At 41.8% G+C, this 17,529-nt stretch overlaps 1 protein-coding gene across 1 annotated transcript in view; it reads left to right on the top strand.

Annotated features, from left to right (window-relative positions):
- The window catches only part of LOC310771216 (hexokinase-1-like), a gene marked incomplete at its 3' end in the record, with an annotated part of 70,926 nt that overhangs the window by 5,572 nt on the left and 47,825 nt on the right, over positions 1-17,529 (top strand). The window contains exons 2-3 of the mRNA XM_083663874.1: positions 611-773; positions 14,244-14,392. Coding sequence (XP_083520000.1) covers positions 611-773; positions 14,244-14,392 — 312 coding nt within the window. The remainder of the gene's footprint in view (positions 1-610; positions 774-14,243; positions 14,393-17,529) is intronic.

The following is a 17,529-nucleotide window of genomic DNA, read 5'->3' as shown; positions in this document are numbered from 1 at the left end:
ATTATACTACCGACATTGTAATGATAGAAAGCTGCTTGAAAATGGGCAAAGTCAGCCTTTAAAGTAGGGATGTCAACGGTTAACCGTTAATCGATTAACCGTCGCTAACGTCGTTGTTCGGTTATTGCTGTCGGTCTATCAGTTAATATTAAAAAAAAATTTTTTTTGGTCTATTTACTCAATGAGCTCATGCCCAAACAAGGCGTGTCTATTCAGATGCTGAAATGTTAATGCTTTTTGTGTTAGAAATTCTAACACAAAAATAATTTGTGTTGAAATGTTGATGCTTTTTGTTAATGCTTGTTAATGCTTTTTGTGTTAGAGATTCTAACACAAAAAGCATTAACATTTCAGCATCTAAATAGACACGCCTTGTTTGGGCATGAGCTCATTGAGTAAATAGACCAATTTTTTTTTTTTTTTTTTTTTTTTTTTAATATTAAAAAATTATGAATTAACCGATAGGTTAATCGATTATTAGCGTCGGTCAATCGAAAGTGAAATTAACCGAAAATTGACATCCCTACTTTAAAGCAGTGATTTGTTATTGTGATTTGTATATCTGCATGACATGCTGATATTATTCGCCCATCTCCTGTGTTCTCCTCAGATCGATAAGTACCTGTACTCCATGCGTTTGTCGGACGAGACGCTGAGGGACATCATGAACCGGTTCCGGCGGGACATGGTGAACGGGCTCGGCCGGGACACCAACACCACCGCCACCGTCAAGATGCTCCCCACCTTCGTCAGGTCCATCCCAGACGGATCAGGTACACAGTCAGTCAGCCTGAGGAAAGCCCAGGGCAAAGCACACACATCAACGTGTTCACTGAGTGTGTCTGTTCAACGTCTTAAATCACAACTGGGCGGGAAAATAACTTCACACAAGTCAAACCTAAAAACCCAGTTGGAAAGTTAAATGGTTAAAGAGGTGAATTGTGGGAATTACCTGCCACTGACCGAGATTTGCATCTCTTGTATAAATCACATCTGAAACTCACCTTTATACAAAGGCCTTCTCACAGTCTTATTGATTTATTCTTATTTATATATATATATGTGTGTATATATATATATATATAAATATATATATATATATATATACACATATATATATATAATTGGAGGGAACCCTGTCTTTATTGATGGTGTTGTTATTACAGTCTTACTGCAGACTATAGTAGGTACTAGGTAGTGATGTTATTACAGTCTTACTGCAGACTACAGTAGGTAGTGATGTTATTACAGTCTTACTACAGACTACAGTAGGTAGGTAGTGATGTTATTAGTCTTACTACAGACTACAGTAGGTAGTGATGTTATTACAGTCTTACTGCAGACTACAGTAGGTAGTGATGTTATTACAGTCTTACTACAGACTACAGTAGGTAGTGATGTTATTAGTCTTACTACAGACTACAGTAGGTAGTGATGTTATTACAGTCTTACTACAGACTACAGTAGGTAGTGATGTTATTACAGTCTTACTACAGACTACAGTAGGTAGTGATGTTATTACAGTCTTACTACAGACTACAGTAGGTAGTGATGTTATTACAGTCTTACTACAGACTACAGTAGGTAGTGATGTTATTACAGTCTTACTACAGACTACAGTAGGTAGTGATGTTATTAGTCTTACTACAGACTACAGTAGGTAGTGATGTTATTACAGTCTTACTACAGACCACAGTAGGTAGTGATGTTATTACAGTCTTACTGCAGACTACAGTAGGTAGTGATGTTATTAGTCTTACTACAGACTACAGTAGGTAGTGATGTTATTACAGTCTTACTACAGACTACAGTAGGTAGTGATGTTATTAGTCTTACTGCAGACTACAGTAGGTAGTGATGTTATTAGTCTTACTGCAGATTACAGTAGGTAGTGATGTTATTACAGTCTTACTGCAGACTACAGTAGGTAGTGATGTTATTACAGTCTTACTGCAGACTACAGTAGGTAGTGATGTTATTACAGTCTTACTGCAGACTACAGTAGGTAGTGATGTTATTACAGTCTTACTACAGACTACAGTAGGTAGTGATGTTATTAGTCTTACTACAGACTACAGTAGGTAGTGATGTTATTAGTCTTACTGCAGACTACAGTAGGTAGTGATGTTATTAGTCTTACTACAGACTACAGTAGGTAGTGATGTTATTACAGTCTTACTGCAGACTACAGTAGGTAGTGATGTTATTAGTCTTACTGCAGACTACAGTAGGTAGTGATACAGTCTTACTGCAGACTACAGTAGGTAGTGATGTTATTACAGTCTTACTGCAGACTACAGTAGGTAGTGATGTTATTACAGTCTTACTGCAGACTACAGTAGGTAGTGATGTTATTACAGTCTTACTGCAGACTACAGTAGGTAGTGATGTTGATTTGATTTGATTTTATTTTATTTAGTACAAGCACATAAACATTTCATGTAGAGGTAAAATGCAAAGAATTGGCGTACAGGGATAAAAAAAAAACATGAAAGTCCCAGGGCTTTGAAGTCCTGGAGCTTATTTCCAATGTGGTCCCTATGTCCAATGTGTTATTACAGTCTTACTGCAGACTACAGTAGGTAGTGATGTTATTACAGTCTTACTGCAGACTACAGTAGGTAGTGATGTTATTACAGTCTTACTACAGACTACAGTAGGTAGTGATGTTATTACAGTCTTACTACAGACTACAGTAGGTAGTGATGTTATTACAGTCTTACTGCAGACTACAGTAGGTAGTGATGTTATTACAGTCTTACTACAGACTACAGTAGGTAGTGATGTTATTACAGTCTTACTACAGACTACAGTAGGTAGTGATGTTATTAGTCTTACTACAGACTACAGTAGGTAGTAGGGGTGTCACGATACACTCAGTTCACGATACGATACGTATCACGATACTGGGTTCACGATAACGATACGATACGATACGATTTTAACAATATTTTTTTAAACTTGAATAATGACAATATATGACTGGAAAAGTAGTATTTTATTTGAAATGCACAAATACAAAACATGCTGTTGTGGGAAATTGTTATTACAATAACAACTAGAAAAAACATGAGATTGGAGATAAGGCTTATCTTGAAATAGAATTAGTTACACCGTCACTTAGATTTACTTTGAACTAAAAGGTTTCTCAGCAGTATAAATTCTCATTATGCATCTTCAGTTTTTCTTCAAACTCAAACAACAAGACTTTTCTTAATCTATTTTTTATGCATCTTCAGTTTTTCCTGTCAAGTAAACAGTTTTGCCAGAAACTCAATTGAATGGTTTCTCTCCTGTATAACTTCTCATGTGTCTCTTCAGAGACTTGTTCAACTGAACTACTTTCCACACATTGAACTTCAACAAACAAAGACGTTTCTTAGTCTATTTTTTTTTTTTTTTTTTTTTTTTTTTTTTTTTTTTTTTTTTTTGCGATATGAGATTTCATCTCAACGATACATATCGTGACGTTTTACTATCGCGAAATTTCGTGGGACGATATATTGTGACACCCCTAGTAGGTAGTGATGTTATTACAGTCTTACTACAGACTACAGTAGGTAGTGATGTTATTAGTCTTACTACAGACTACAGTAGGTAGGTAGTGATGTTATTACAGTCTTACTGCAGACTACAGTAGGTAGTGATGTTATTACAGTCTTACTACAGACTACAGTAGGTAGTGATGTTATTAGTCTTACTGCAGACTACAGTAGGTAGTGATGTTATTACAGTCTTACTACAGACTACAGTAGGTAGTGATGTTATTACAGTCTTACTACAGACTACAGTAGGTAGTGATGTTATTACAGTCTTACTGCAGACTACAGTATGTGGTGATGTTATTAGTCTTACTACAGACTACAGTAGGTAGTGATGTTATTACAGTCTTACTACAGACTACAGTATGTGGTGATGTTATTAGTCTTACTACAGACTACAGTAGGTAGTGATGTTATTACAGTCTTACTGCAGACTACAGTATGTGGTGATGTTATTAGTCTTACTACAGACTACAGTAGGTAGTGATGTTATTACAGTCTTACTGCAGACTACAGTAGGTGGTGATGTTATTACAGTCTTACTGCAGACTACAGTATGTGGTGATGTTATTAGTCTTACCACAGACTACAGTAGGTAGTGATGTTATTACAGTCTTACTACAGACTACAGTATGTGGTGATGTTATTAGTCTTACTACAGACTACAGTAGGTAGTGATGTTATTACAGTCTTACTGCAGGCTACAGTAGGTAGTGATGTTATTACAGTCTTACTGCAGACTACAGTAGGTAGTGATGTTATTACAGTCTTACTGCAGACTACAGTAGGTAGTGATGTTATTACAGTCTTACTACAGACTACAGTAGGTAGTGATGTTATTAGTCTTACTGCAGACTACAGTAGGTAGTGATGTTATTACAGTCTTACTACAGACTACAGTAGGTAGTGATGTTATTACAGTCTTACTACAGACTACAGTAGGTAGTGATGTTATTACAGTCTTACTGCAGACTACAGTAGGTAGTGATGTTATTACAGTCTTACTACAGACTACAGTAGGTAGTGATGTTATTACAGTCTTACTACAGACTACAGTAGGTAGTGATGTTATTAGTCTTACTACAGACTACAGTAGGTAGTGATGTTATTACAGTCTTACTACAGACTACAGTAGGTAGTGATGTTATTAGTCTTACTACAGACTACAGTAGGTAGGTAGTGATGTTATTACAGTCTTACTGCAGACTACAGTAGGTAGTGATGTTATTACAGTCTTACTACAGACTACAGTAGGTAGTGATGTTATTAGTCTTACTGCAGACTACAGTAGGTAGTGATGTTATTACAGTCTTACTACAGACTACAGTAGGTAGTGATGTTATTACAGTCTTACTACAGACTACAGTAGGTAGTGATGTTATTACAGTCTTACTGCAGACTACAGTATGTGGTGATGTTATTAGTCTTACTACAGACTACAGTAGGTAGTGATGTTATTACAGTCTTACTACAGACTACAGTATGTGGTGATGTTATTAGTCTTACTACAGACTACAGTAGGTAGTGATGTTATTACAGTCTTACTGCAGACTACAGTATGTGGTGATGTTATTAGTCTTACTACAGACTACAGTAGGTAGTGATGTTATTACAGTCTTACTGCAGACTACAGTAGGTGGTGATGTTATTACAGTCTTACTGCAGACTACAGTATGTGGTGATGTTATTAGTCTTACCACAGACTACAGTAGGTAGTGATGTTATTACAGTCTTACTACAGACTACAGTATGTGGTGATGTTATTAGTCTTACTACAGACTACAGTAGGTAGTGATGTTATTACAGTCTTACTGCAGGCTACAGTAGGTAGTGATGTTATTACAGTCTTACTGCAGACTACAGTAGGTAGTGATGTTATTACAGTCTTACTGCAGACTACAGTAGGTAGTGATGTTATTACAGTCTTACTACAGACTACAGTAGGTAGTGATGTTATTAGTCTTACTGCAGACTACAGTAGGTAGTGATGTTATTACAGTCTTACTACAGACTACAGTAGGTAGTGATGTTATTACAGTCTTACTACAGACTACAGTAGGTAGTGATGTTATTACAGTCTTACTACAGACTACAGTAGGTAGTGATGTTATTACAGTCTTACTGCAGGCTACAGTAGGTAGTGATGTTATTACAGTCTTACTGCAGATTACAGTAGGTAGTGATGTTATTAGTCTTACTACAGACTACAGTAGGTAGTGATGTTATTACAGTCTTACTGCAGACTACAGTAGGTAGTGATGTTATTACAGTCTTACTGCAGACTACAGTAGGTAGTGATGTTATTACAGTCTTACTGCAGACTGCAGTAGGTAGCGATGTTGTTATTACAGTCTTACAGACAGTAAGCATGTTGAAGCTCTGCTCTGTCCTGCCTCTCTCTGTGCGTTGTGTGAAAAATGTGCTGACGTGTTTGAAAGGTCAGTAGCTTTGTGTGCGTGGCCTCTCCTCTGCGACTCAGTAGGTCACTATTGTTTTGGCCCTGCAGCCAAACGGGCCGGGCTGACCGGGCCGTTGTCAGAACCTCATGACATCAGTTTGGTGATTTTCCCGTTTTCTCTTCAATTGAAGGATTATATTTAGAGAGCGTTTTATTACCACGGAGCTTGTGAAACCCTGTCAAAACCCAGCATAAAAATGCCTGGTAATATCTGTTTCTTAAATAAGAGTTTTTACCTGAAAATTGCAATATATTGCGTCATGGTAATGACCGCACCTGGTTCAAAATGGATGAAATTATGTTCAGCAGGGTGGATGGAAAATATATTTTTCTACTTTTTTTTAAATATTATTTTTGGGGCATTTTTGCCTTTATTGGATAGGACAGGACAGTAGGCAGACAGGAAAGGTGGACAGAGAGAGAGGGGGGGATGACCTGCGGCAAGAGACCTCGGGTTGGATTCGAACCCGCGTCGGCCACGAGAATGGACTGAAGCTTAATTTATACTTATTAGAAAGTGTCGCTCAGCACATGGTCGCAGACGAAAAATAAAGTGTCGCTCACGTTGCTGCATTTATGCTTCTCTCCTCGGCTCAACGGTCACGTGACGCTAGAGACAGAGGGAGGCAGAGAACTAGTGCAGACAGCCAAGAGAGGGAACGCTGTCAGTGAACCCACGTCGGAGGCCAGATGTAACTGCAGCCGCATATAACGACACACAAGCACACAACTCACCTCCTCTCTCTCTGGGAAGTTGGTCACGGTGTTCTTTGTGATTTTCACGAAGTCATACATCAAGGACAGGTTGATAAAAATAGCGGAGACACGTTCATTAATTTCAATCGAGTGAAAACCAAAACAAGGAAGTCAAACGCGTGCCGTCTATATAGCCAATCAGACTTGCGCGATACTATGACGTAGTCAGCGACACTAGACATTTCACCAGGTAGCAGACGCTGCTCGCCGACACTTGAAAGTGTCGACTCAAGTCCTCATTTCTGTCGGCGACCGTTCCAAAAGTGTCGGCAGACGAAGCATAAATTGGGCTTGAGCCTCCGTGGTGTGCGTGCTACCACATAGTTTTCTATGAAGAAAATGATATTCTGTCTCTAGGACGTACAATATAGTTTGCCTTTGAACAGCCGCGCTGGAACTATTATTAAGTAGGGGGTGCTGTAAGGAATGGAATCTCGACAAAGAAAATTTGACGTTTTTTGGACTTTTATCCATATTTAGAAGAATATATCATTTTAAATTAACATTAGGATTATACTGTTGTGATGTCATTATTCAGTATCTTCTCCTTTTCTCACTCACTTTCATGTAAGCACCTGCTCTCCCTTTAGTCGTTTTACACTACAACAGACAGCAACACAGGCATAAACACTGAACTTATTATTATTATTATTATTATGGAAAACCAGATTATGATGAAAATCAAACACTTTTGAAGAGAGAGCGTATGAAATAAGATTAGAGGTGGGAAGCACAAACTGTTTTTTAATGGATTTTGTTGGTGGTATAAACACAAGAATGCCAAATCCAACAATTTCGAAAATCCCATCTCTTGCCACCAAGGGGTGCTGCAGCACCCTCAGCACCCACCTTCCCGCTCCCTTGCCTTTGAAACAAGAAGAGAAGTCACAGTTTAAACACTACAATATTTTCAGTATTTTCAATACTTTCGACAATCAGAGCAATGCCTTTCAACGACGGCAACCTAGTCTGAATCTAAACAAGAAAATATATCAAAGCATTTGAACAATAATAATATGTAATAATAATAATAATAATATAAGTATATGATACAGGTCAGCTCTGAGACTCACAACACACAACTACAATAATAATAGAGAAGTATATGTATATGTATATGTATGGTATGTTTTCTTTCAATTGAACAGAAATCATTCACAACAGTTTGTCAACCAGATGGAGAAACTAACCCTAACACTAATATAGTCGGTTTCAATTCAATACAACCTTTCCACTATCAAGTGAAACCTCTTCCCTAATGTCTGTGCAGATCATATTGTCAGGAAAAACGATAAGACTTTATAATATCCTGAAGGTCCTTCAGGCTGAACAGCTGGGACAGTCACTTCATCAGCCAATAGTCAAGATGTTTGCTCCTCTCACACTGGCTTTATTCTCCCAGAAGCCTGGGAGAAGCTTCTACGCAGAAATAACACAAAACGGTCTGTCTGTCTGCCTGTCTGTCTGTCTGTCTGCCTGTCTGTCTGTCTGTCTGCCTGTCTGTCTGTCTGTCTGTCTGTCTGCCTGTCTGTCTGTCTGCCTGTCTGCCTGTCTGTCTGTCTGCCTGTCTGCCTGCCTGTCTGTCTGTCTGCCTGCCTGCCTGTCTGTCTGTCTGCCTGCCTGCCTGCCTGCCTGTCTGCCTGCCTGTCTGTCTGTCTGTCTGGCTGTCTGCCTGTCTGCCTGCCTGTCTGCCTGCCTGCCTGTCTGCCTGCCTGCCTGTCTGCCTGCCTGCTTGTCTGCCTGTCTGCCTGCCTGTCTGCCTGTCTGTCTGTCTGCCTGTCTGTCTGTCTGCCTGCCTGTCTGTCTGCCTGTCTGCCTGCCTGTCTGTCTGTCTGTCTGTCTGTCTGTCTGTCTGCCTGTCTGCCTGCCTGCCTGTCTGCCTGCCTGTCTACCTGTCTGCCTGCCTGCCTGTCTGCCTGCCTGCCTGCCTGCCTGTCTGTCTGCCTGCCTGTCTGTCTGCCTGTCTGCCTGCCTGCCTGTCTGCCTGCCTGTCTGTCTGTCTGTCTGTCTGTCTGTCTGTCTGCCTGCCTGCCTGTCTGTCTGTCTGTCTGTCTGCCTGTCTGCCTGCCTGCCTGCCTGCCTGTCTGTCTGTCTGTCTGCCTGTCTGCCTGCCTGTCTGTCTGTCTGTCTGCCTGCCTGCCTGCCTGCCTGTCTGTCTGCCTGCCTGCTTGTCTGCCTGCAGAGAGGAACAGTAGTGGAGGAACTGGCCAGCACACAGACTTTATAAATAGCCTCAGGTTTCAGCCACTAGACACGAGCTGGGGGGTGGGAGGTGGGAGGTGGGTGGTGGGAGGTGGGAGGGGGGCTGCTAGCAAAGGGCAGAGGTGAGGCCATGGCAACGTTTGAAAGTGATCAACAATGTAAATCCAGATCAGTTACATTACATGTATATATAATCAAGACATGGCACAGATTCAAATTAACGTTGCCGTTTTCCAGTCTCACAGAGGCTATAAATTGGATGTACAGTATGCAGCAGATCAGTGACACTTCTATACGCCAAAGCCGGTCCACATCTCATTCCAGCCAGGTCAAGGGGATAAATGGCACAAGGCAGTAGGCCAGACTCAAGCCTACAGCCATGGAGCTGCTAAATGAAGAACATTGTTCTGCGATTGGCAGGCTGCTCTGCACAACGCTACAGAAAGGTTACAGGTCTCATCAGCCATGTGGTCTGCTCAAGTGTCAAGACACTGAAACTAGAGCTGGCCCAAGATTTTCCCTATGACTTTATTTGTATAGTCCGCCGACAGTCTATTTGTAACGTTTCATCAGCTTATTAGTTGACATTCAACAATCCAACTTTTGTCTGTAGATGTTTGCCTGCAGACGTTTAAGAGATTCCGTCTGTTTGCTTCCCGTTCCACACGCCTGATTCTCATTACCTGCTGCTCAATTAGTCTGAGAATATGTAGGTCTGTTAATGAATTGTCAGACACAGTACAGACAAAGGTGAAACAGCCGAGTTGTTGAATGTCAACTAATAATAAGCGGTTGAAATGTTACAAACACTCTGTACACTCTCTGTAGGCACTAGGGCTGTTCAAATTGGCCCAAACTCATATTTGAATATCCCCTCTAAGCAAAACACATTCATTTGAAAAAATTATAATAATAATAAATATATATAGGCCTACAGATCCTTTCCAAAAAATCTGAATATCATGGAAATACCATGGATGGCCGTGGGCTTCAGCGGGTTGTCAAGCAAAGACGATTCAAAATTTGGCGTTGATTGAACGTTTTCAATCATGAGAGACCAGTGGGTAAAATTTGCTTTATTCACAAAATAGCTAATTTTGGCGTAATGACTCAATGGTAAGATGACCCTCTTCTTGTGCTGAGAGAGGAGGGCATCTTCTCAGACTAGAATAGAGAATTATATATATATATATATATATATATATATATATATATATATATATATATATATATATATATATATATATATATTTATATATATATATATTTTTATATATACAGTATATATATTGATATATATTGATATATATATTGATATGATTCACCTATGCAAAATCATGAAATGTTCATCCCATTGAACCAAATGGTAATGTTAGGTGTGACGTCAAACAAAACCAACATTTTCAAATAGGCTATTCCTGCCATAACGGACAGATTTAAAAAAATAAAATGTTATAATTTAGGCGGCAGAACTGTGTGTCATGATTTCCCAAAATCACTGTATCATTCGTAGGATTCCACAAAAGATGATGATGGTATTGAATCAAATATTGAATTTAATGCCAGCTACAAATGCCTAAAAGGTCAATTAAGAATTTTACTCCAAAATGAGATACTATTCGAAACATTTGTACAGTTACTCTTAGACAGCTCTTAGACTGCTAATATTGCTGAATATTGGAAATGATTAGCCTTCTTAAATCACGATATGATACATAATTCAGTGACTTCAGTGAATTCAAGTTCAGTGACAAGTCTGTTTATTTCTGAGACGCAAATCTTTCCAGCGATGCCATTGGCTGCAACCACAATTTAAAAATGCCTTTACAAAGTGACAGCCAATAAGGTCCTTTGGAGGGGGAGCTTGTGAAACTGTGATGGTCACGCATCTCATTTGTGATTACAGTACTACAGCAGAATAACATGGAGCTGATATGTGACCTGCTCTATCAAAATCAGTCACATTAACCCCAAAACACATTTTGAGTTGTATACACTGGTGGAAAGAGGAGAAATGTAAGCTTTCTGCTGATAACTCCACATTTATGAGCTTCAAAACTATATTTAACGTTGAATTTCACAATAATCTTTACACAGAATGAAAGCCAAGGCTTTATTTTGCTCAAAGCTGGTGAAATCCCAAAACGTATATATTTTTTTATGATCATGAAATCAAGTTTCTACACAAACGGGCCAGTGCTACATGTGACTGATTTGGTCAGAGAGCAGGTCAAAAATCACCATTAATTGCTCTGCCCCACGATACACATTGTCACATTTTTGTATCAGAATCAGAATCAGCTTCATTGGCCAAGTCTGTAGACATACATGGAATTGAACCCCGGTATACGTTGCTCTCAATGTACTTACAGGGCAAAAAAGGGTACGCAAACAAGCTAAAACAACAAACAAGGACATTGATCAAAGGTGCATAAAGCAAGTGGACTGCTATTTATATTATATACAATAAGTGTGATGTAGGGTGACCATTATAAATATGTATTTAGGAGAAATAATAATAATAATAATAACAATAGTTGAATACCTATGTACAAACAAATCCAAGTATTAAACAACACTGGATTGTAAACACGCTATAAGTCAGATATTGCTAGGGATGGGTATCGTTTCATATTTTTCAATACCGGTGCTAAAACAGTACTTCTAAAATGGTACTGGTGCCTAAACGGTGCCTGAAACGGTACTTTTATTAAAGCAGATTTAAAGGCTGTAGGATTTCAAACAATACTTTTATGTGTTATGCCCCTAGAATGTTAGTGAAGGTACCGGTTGTAAAAGTACCGGTACCATATTGGTATCGGCTTTCGGCACCCGACCTTAGATATTGCACAGGTAAAGCGATTCAAGGTCAAATTGGCCCATTTGCCTCGGTTCTCTGCGGAGCCCACTCGCGTATAGCGCCAGAACACGCTCGATTTTGGGGCGGAACACGCCAGGATTGGCCAACGCCAACTCCAGTCCACAGAACTGTCCAAATCAAATCATCGATACGCTACAGTTGCAGTCGTACAATTCAACTACAGTACGACAAAACGGCCCCGCCGCCAACGTTCGGGTCCCGACCCACCAGTTGAGAAACCCTGCCTTAAAAGGTATCAAGTACCGATACCCAGCCCCTCCTTGGAGCACACTCTCGCCCAGCATCTGGCAGGCGGGCGGCTCCGCTCGCAGAAGAGCCTTTTGTGCAATACAAGCTGCTGCAGAGGACCGGGCTGCATCTTGATCTGAACTTGTTTTCCTCGTTTCGGGTGACAGCGAGCAGGAAACCGTTTACAACTTTATAACCGCTTTGTTGTTTTGCGTCTTTTACTGCAGAACAGTCGCAGATCTGCAGTCTAAAGATAGAAGGCCACGATCTGCATTCTAATGATGTTGAGCTTGAAGATGACTGTTGGCTATCGACCCCCTAAAGTCATGTTGCAAGATGTGTATACAATAATAATTTGTGTCTGCTGGTTTTTCCCACAAAAAAAGTTACAATTATCTTGTTAAATTCCTTCAAATAACTTCCCCTCCTTCTTCCTCATTTAAAACTCCAAAGCAACCAAGCAGGGTTATCTAAAACATAACTAGCCAATCACAGAATACAACACGGGCTTTCAACACATTCTCACTCATGACAAAGTGACGACAAGGGTTCCTGAGCGATCTGCAGTACTGTATATGACCAGTTGTCCTGACCGATCTGCAGTACTGTATATGACCAGTTGTCCTGACCGATCTGCAGTACTGTATATGACGAGTTGGGAGTGAGAATGTGTTGGAGCTTTAGCTGCTGAATACTGGACAGGGATTGGCTCCAAGATTCGTGATGTCACGAATATTCCTTGTTGAAAACGGCCTTTTACTGAGCACTGAGAAACCTTCCACTTTCAGAAGATGATTGTGGAAACAGCGCCTTCTAGTGTCAAACTCTGCACAGACATCATTCTGCACAGTGAAGCTCACACATCCAACTGTAGGAACAAGAAGGCTCCACCTGGTGGTCCGCCAGAGACCACCAGAATATATATATATTTATAAAACGGCTCTCTCAAATCAAGCAATCTGATTGGTTCACAGCCATTGTATAAATCCCGTAACCCACTCCAATAACCCATGGCCATGGGTTATGAGTTGCCATGGCAACTCTCTTACTAAAAGGCTTTGAATACCTCAAATGACAATGTAGAAAAAACAAATGGCGGAGACAGCCGTCAGATCCTTGTGAATCGATCTTCGCTTATAACTTTACTAATACTTCGCAGAAAATTATGTTTTGTACAAGAATAGACGCGGGCTAATGTCTTCTTTGCAAAAAAAAGGCTGTTAACCCCGCATTTAACCCCGTAACGTTAGTTGGTGTCGGGCTTTGCAGAAAGCTCTCAGCTTCTCAGCAAGCGCTGAGAATGCAGTGCTGCGCTCGAGCTGCGTGCCGGGCTTTGCAGAAAGCTCTCAGCTTCTCAGCAAGCACCAGGATTGGCCAATGTCAACTTCAGTCTCCAGAACGATCCAATCAAATCACCCGCACGTCTATCTTCTTGCTAGAGGTCCCGCCTTACAGTAGTGTTTCAACTGACTCTATCAGAATGACATGCCAGTCGGACTTATAGTATTGTAACAGCCCGCTCCCGGGACCGTTAAGTGAGGAGGAGAAGAGGCAATACTTGGTACAGGCTTTATTCACGGTTCACCTCATAGCTCCTAGCTACACACACACAGCTCCTGGCTACACACACGTCCAGTCGGCTTCCTCGTATCTTCAGACTCTCCCTCCCCACGAGCCAGGAAGTGCCACAAACCCCGTCTCGTATGCTGCCTTCACGTAACGTCGTAATCCCCACAGACATGTCAACTCTGGGTCGCTACATTATTATTATTATTATTATATTATCATACTTGGAAACCGTTTTATAAAAGCAATATAGCACTCGAGCTGCGTGTGTTGTGGCATATATCCCGCTGCTCAGCAGTTATCCCACTCGGCCTGCGGCCTCGTGGGATAACAGCTGATCAGCGGGATATATTTGCCACAACACACTGGCTCTCATAGCATGAGAGCCAGTGTGTTGTGGCAAATTGCTTAAATATATAAAAAGAAAATAATATAATTAAGCAATATCACACGAGAGGGAGTGCGGTTGTTGGATAATATGGGCACTGCTGTGATTCGGTGAAGATAATCACACTGTTTGATTGACAGGTGATCTGTTGGGAGGTGCAGTGCACAGACATAGATGGAGACTGGTGGATTCCCACTCTGTCTGTTTGTTTTGTGCTGACAGAAAAGGGGGACTTCATCGCTCTGGACCTGGGCGGGTCCAACTTCCGGATCCTACGGGTCAAGGTGACGCACGACAAGAAGCAGCCGGTGCAGATGGAGAGCCAGGTCTATGAGACGCCTGATGACATCATCCACGGGAGTGGGACACAGGTAAAAAACCTTAGTGTAGAGCCAGGTCTATGAGACGCCTGATGACATCATCCACGAGAGTGGATCCCAGAGTCAGAACCAACCCTGGCACCGCAATGGTGGAATGAGCTCCCTCCTATGGTGAGGACGGCCGCTTCACTGCCAATATTTCGGCAAAAACTTAAAACACACCTTTTCAGGCTCCATCTGGGCCCCTCTTGAACTAACATCTCTCTCTCTCTCTCTCTCTCTCTCTCAAAAAACAACAACAACAACTAAACTTTACCACTATTCCTTCAGAAGTTGTAGTTGTCACAGACTGTGTTGCATAGTTGATTGCTCTATTGCTGACACAAATGTGTTATTGTAAGTTGCTTTGGATAAAAGCGTCTGCCAAATGACGTAATGTAATGTAATGGGACTAGGACTGCAACTAACTATTATTTTCATGATTAATCGATTAGTTGTTTGGTCTATAAAATGTCGGTAGCAAATGACGATCAGTGTTTCCCAAAGCCCAAGATGACGCCCTCAAATGTCTTGTTTTGTCCACAACTCAAAGATAATATCAGTTTACTGTCATACAGGAGTAAAGAAACCAGAAAATATTCACATTTAAGAAGCTGGAATCAGAGAATTTAGACCTTTTCTCTTAAAATGGTACTCAAAACGATTAATCGATGATCAAATACAGGAGTCAGCCGAGCGGCGACAGCGAGACTCTGCATACTCGAACGTTAACTCGGCGCGTTGGCTGCGGTACACCTCAAAAACACTAGGTGGCTACACTCATGTCCATTACATATGACGCTATCGTGTTGTTTACCAAGAACTTGCAATCATGTCGGTGGGGGGACATTTTATTGTCCCTCCATTTCAAAACTTATTCCGGTGAGCCTGCATAATACTTTGCTAGATGAGGGACAAGCACTGCACTTGAGCACAACAAGTACGTCCAATCACAGCTCTCGTGCTGGTCACGTCACGTCCGCGTTGACGCCGCAGAGTCACATTTTCGAGGAGCTGCACGCACCCACCGCCGAGCAGGCGATTTCGCTCGAGCATAATTTGCGCTTAAGTGGGACACAGGTAAAAGCCTCAGTGTAAAGCCAGGTGCCTGATGACATCATCCATGGGAGTGGCACACAGGTAAAAACCTCAGTGTACAAAATTCTGGACCTTATTCACCTTATGTAGCCACGCCCATTTGACCCGGTTGTGTGGTCGTGTGACGACTTCCCGGCAAAAAAAAAAAAAAAAAAAAAAATGGCTGCTCTGCTCCAATATCATCTAACTCTGAATGAACTAATAATTTAGCCAATTGTATGTAACATACCAAATAAAAGCAAACGGCAATGTCTAAGAATGCAACGCCATGTAACTGGCTCGTTAAGTCTCGCATTCCAGGGAATTACCTGGAACAGTGACCGCCCACCTTTTTCTCAGCTCCCGTTCCATCAGAGAATCCCCCGATTCATTTTCTCCATAGACGCTTCGAAAAAAGAAATCCTTCTATAAAGAGTTTTAAGCCTGCAACCAAGCCAACCAGCCAGTTACTGAATCATGAGTGACCATAAAACATTTCACTTGGCGCAAAAACAAAAAAGAAAAAGCGGGAAAAATATATTTTCGATTGCCGAGGAGGGAATCTTCCCGAGGAGAAGTGTTCATTCAATTCATTTTGTGAATTACACCTCTTTCCTCTTTCCGCCCTAGACGCCGGAACCGCAACATGTAAACCGGATATGTGCCACATTTTTATTGTTCCCCCGTTGAAACACCGATTCAAGTTGTGTAGGCTAACTAGTCGCCACAAATGCCATATTGCATCAATGTAGAGGTCTTCGGGTATGCCCGACCCCCCGAATACACGAGATTCCGACCCGGACCCGGCCGGGTCTGGGTCCATTCAAAAGAAGTGACTCCGGGTCTGGGTCGGTTCCGGTAGCGATTGTCACGGGTCTCGGGGCTCTGAGAGTGAAATGCCGGGTCCAATAAGACCCGAGTGGACCCGGCGATCAGCGCTGATCACGAGAGAAACGCATCAAAACAGCACACGTGAGGCTTGTTGTCACAAACTGCAAGTAAATCCATAGAGAAAATAACTAGCAAAGAGCGTTCCCATCTGCAATGAAAATGACTTCCTCGTTTACATGAAGCGCATGTGACCACATGCGGACACATGCGCACACATGCGCCTCAGGTAAACGAGGAAGTGATTTTCGTTGCAGAGAGGTAAGCCTCTTGTTGGTTCCTCTCGCTATGGATTTAATTGAAGATTACTGTTTCCCGTACTTTTGGATTACTATTCGATGATCGCATGGTGAGTACACAAGTCACAACATGTATGTGATTGTTTCTAGCGCTGTTGTGTGTGTTTTTGGGCGAAGGAACGGCGGTAGCAGACTGAGACTGCCACTGACTGTACTATCTAACTAGCGTTAACAGGTAGCAGCATCAACCAGGGGAGAATGCTATAACGTTAGTTAATAAAGATGCACAAAGTTTAATTTGATATACAACTTGTAGCAGTTAACAAGCAACTTTGACGTCGACACCACTAGTCTCTGCCTCGGTATTTCTCGGATCTGAACGGGGGCGGGTCTCAGATTTCTAATAATAGACGGGTCCACTCCGGGTCCGGGTCCGACATTTATCGGTTCTGAACGGGACCGGGTCTCAGACTTCTAATAATAGACGGGTCCATTACGGGTTCGGGCACAAATTCCCCGGGTCCATTAGGGTCCGGGGTCCGGGATTTTGGACCCGTGAAGACCTCTACATCAATGTTTTGTTTTATGTACTATGTAACTTTTTAGTCGCCTCGTGCTATCAGGCTCTAGCTAACTAATGTTAGCTACACGGAAGATTTTTCTGGTGCACACGTATCCGGGTAACCGGATTCCCGTTCCTGCCATTGCACATTGGCACCACCGCCAGGTCCCGAAGCCTCGCTAACGGCTCCAGACTAGATGGAACGGGAGCTGAGAAAAAGTGGGCGGTCACTGTTCCAGGCTTGTTGAGGGCCATCCCCACACTGGGGCCCTGGCTAGTCAGTCCCACTCTCCCCCCTCACCACGACGCCCCTGTGTGACGTCCTGGGTTCCAATAGACCCTTCTCACGGGGGCCATTTTGTGTCAAGAAGGCAGGGTAAACA

The sequence above is a fragment of the Poromitra crassiceps genome (genome assembly GCF_964638095.1).
Source record: "Poromitra crassiceps genome assembly, contig: HAP1_SCAFFOLD_437, whole genome shotgun sequence".
NCBI lineage: Eukaryota > Metazoa > Chordata > Actinopteri > Beryciformes > Melamphaidae > Poromitra > Poromitra crassiceps.
Note: the sequence above shows the minus strand (reverse complement) of the source record. Positions and strands in the feature narration are given on the sequence as shown.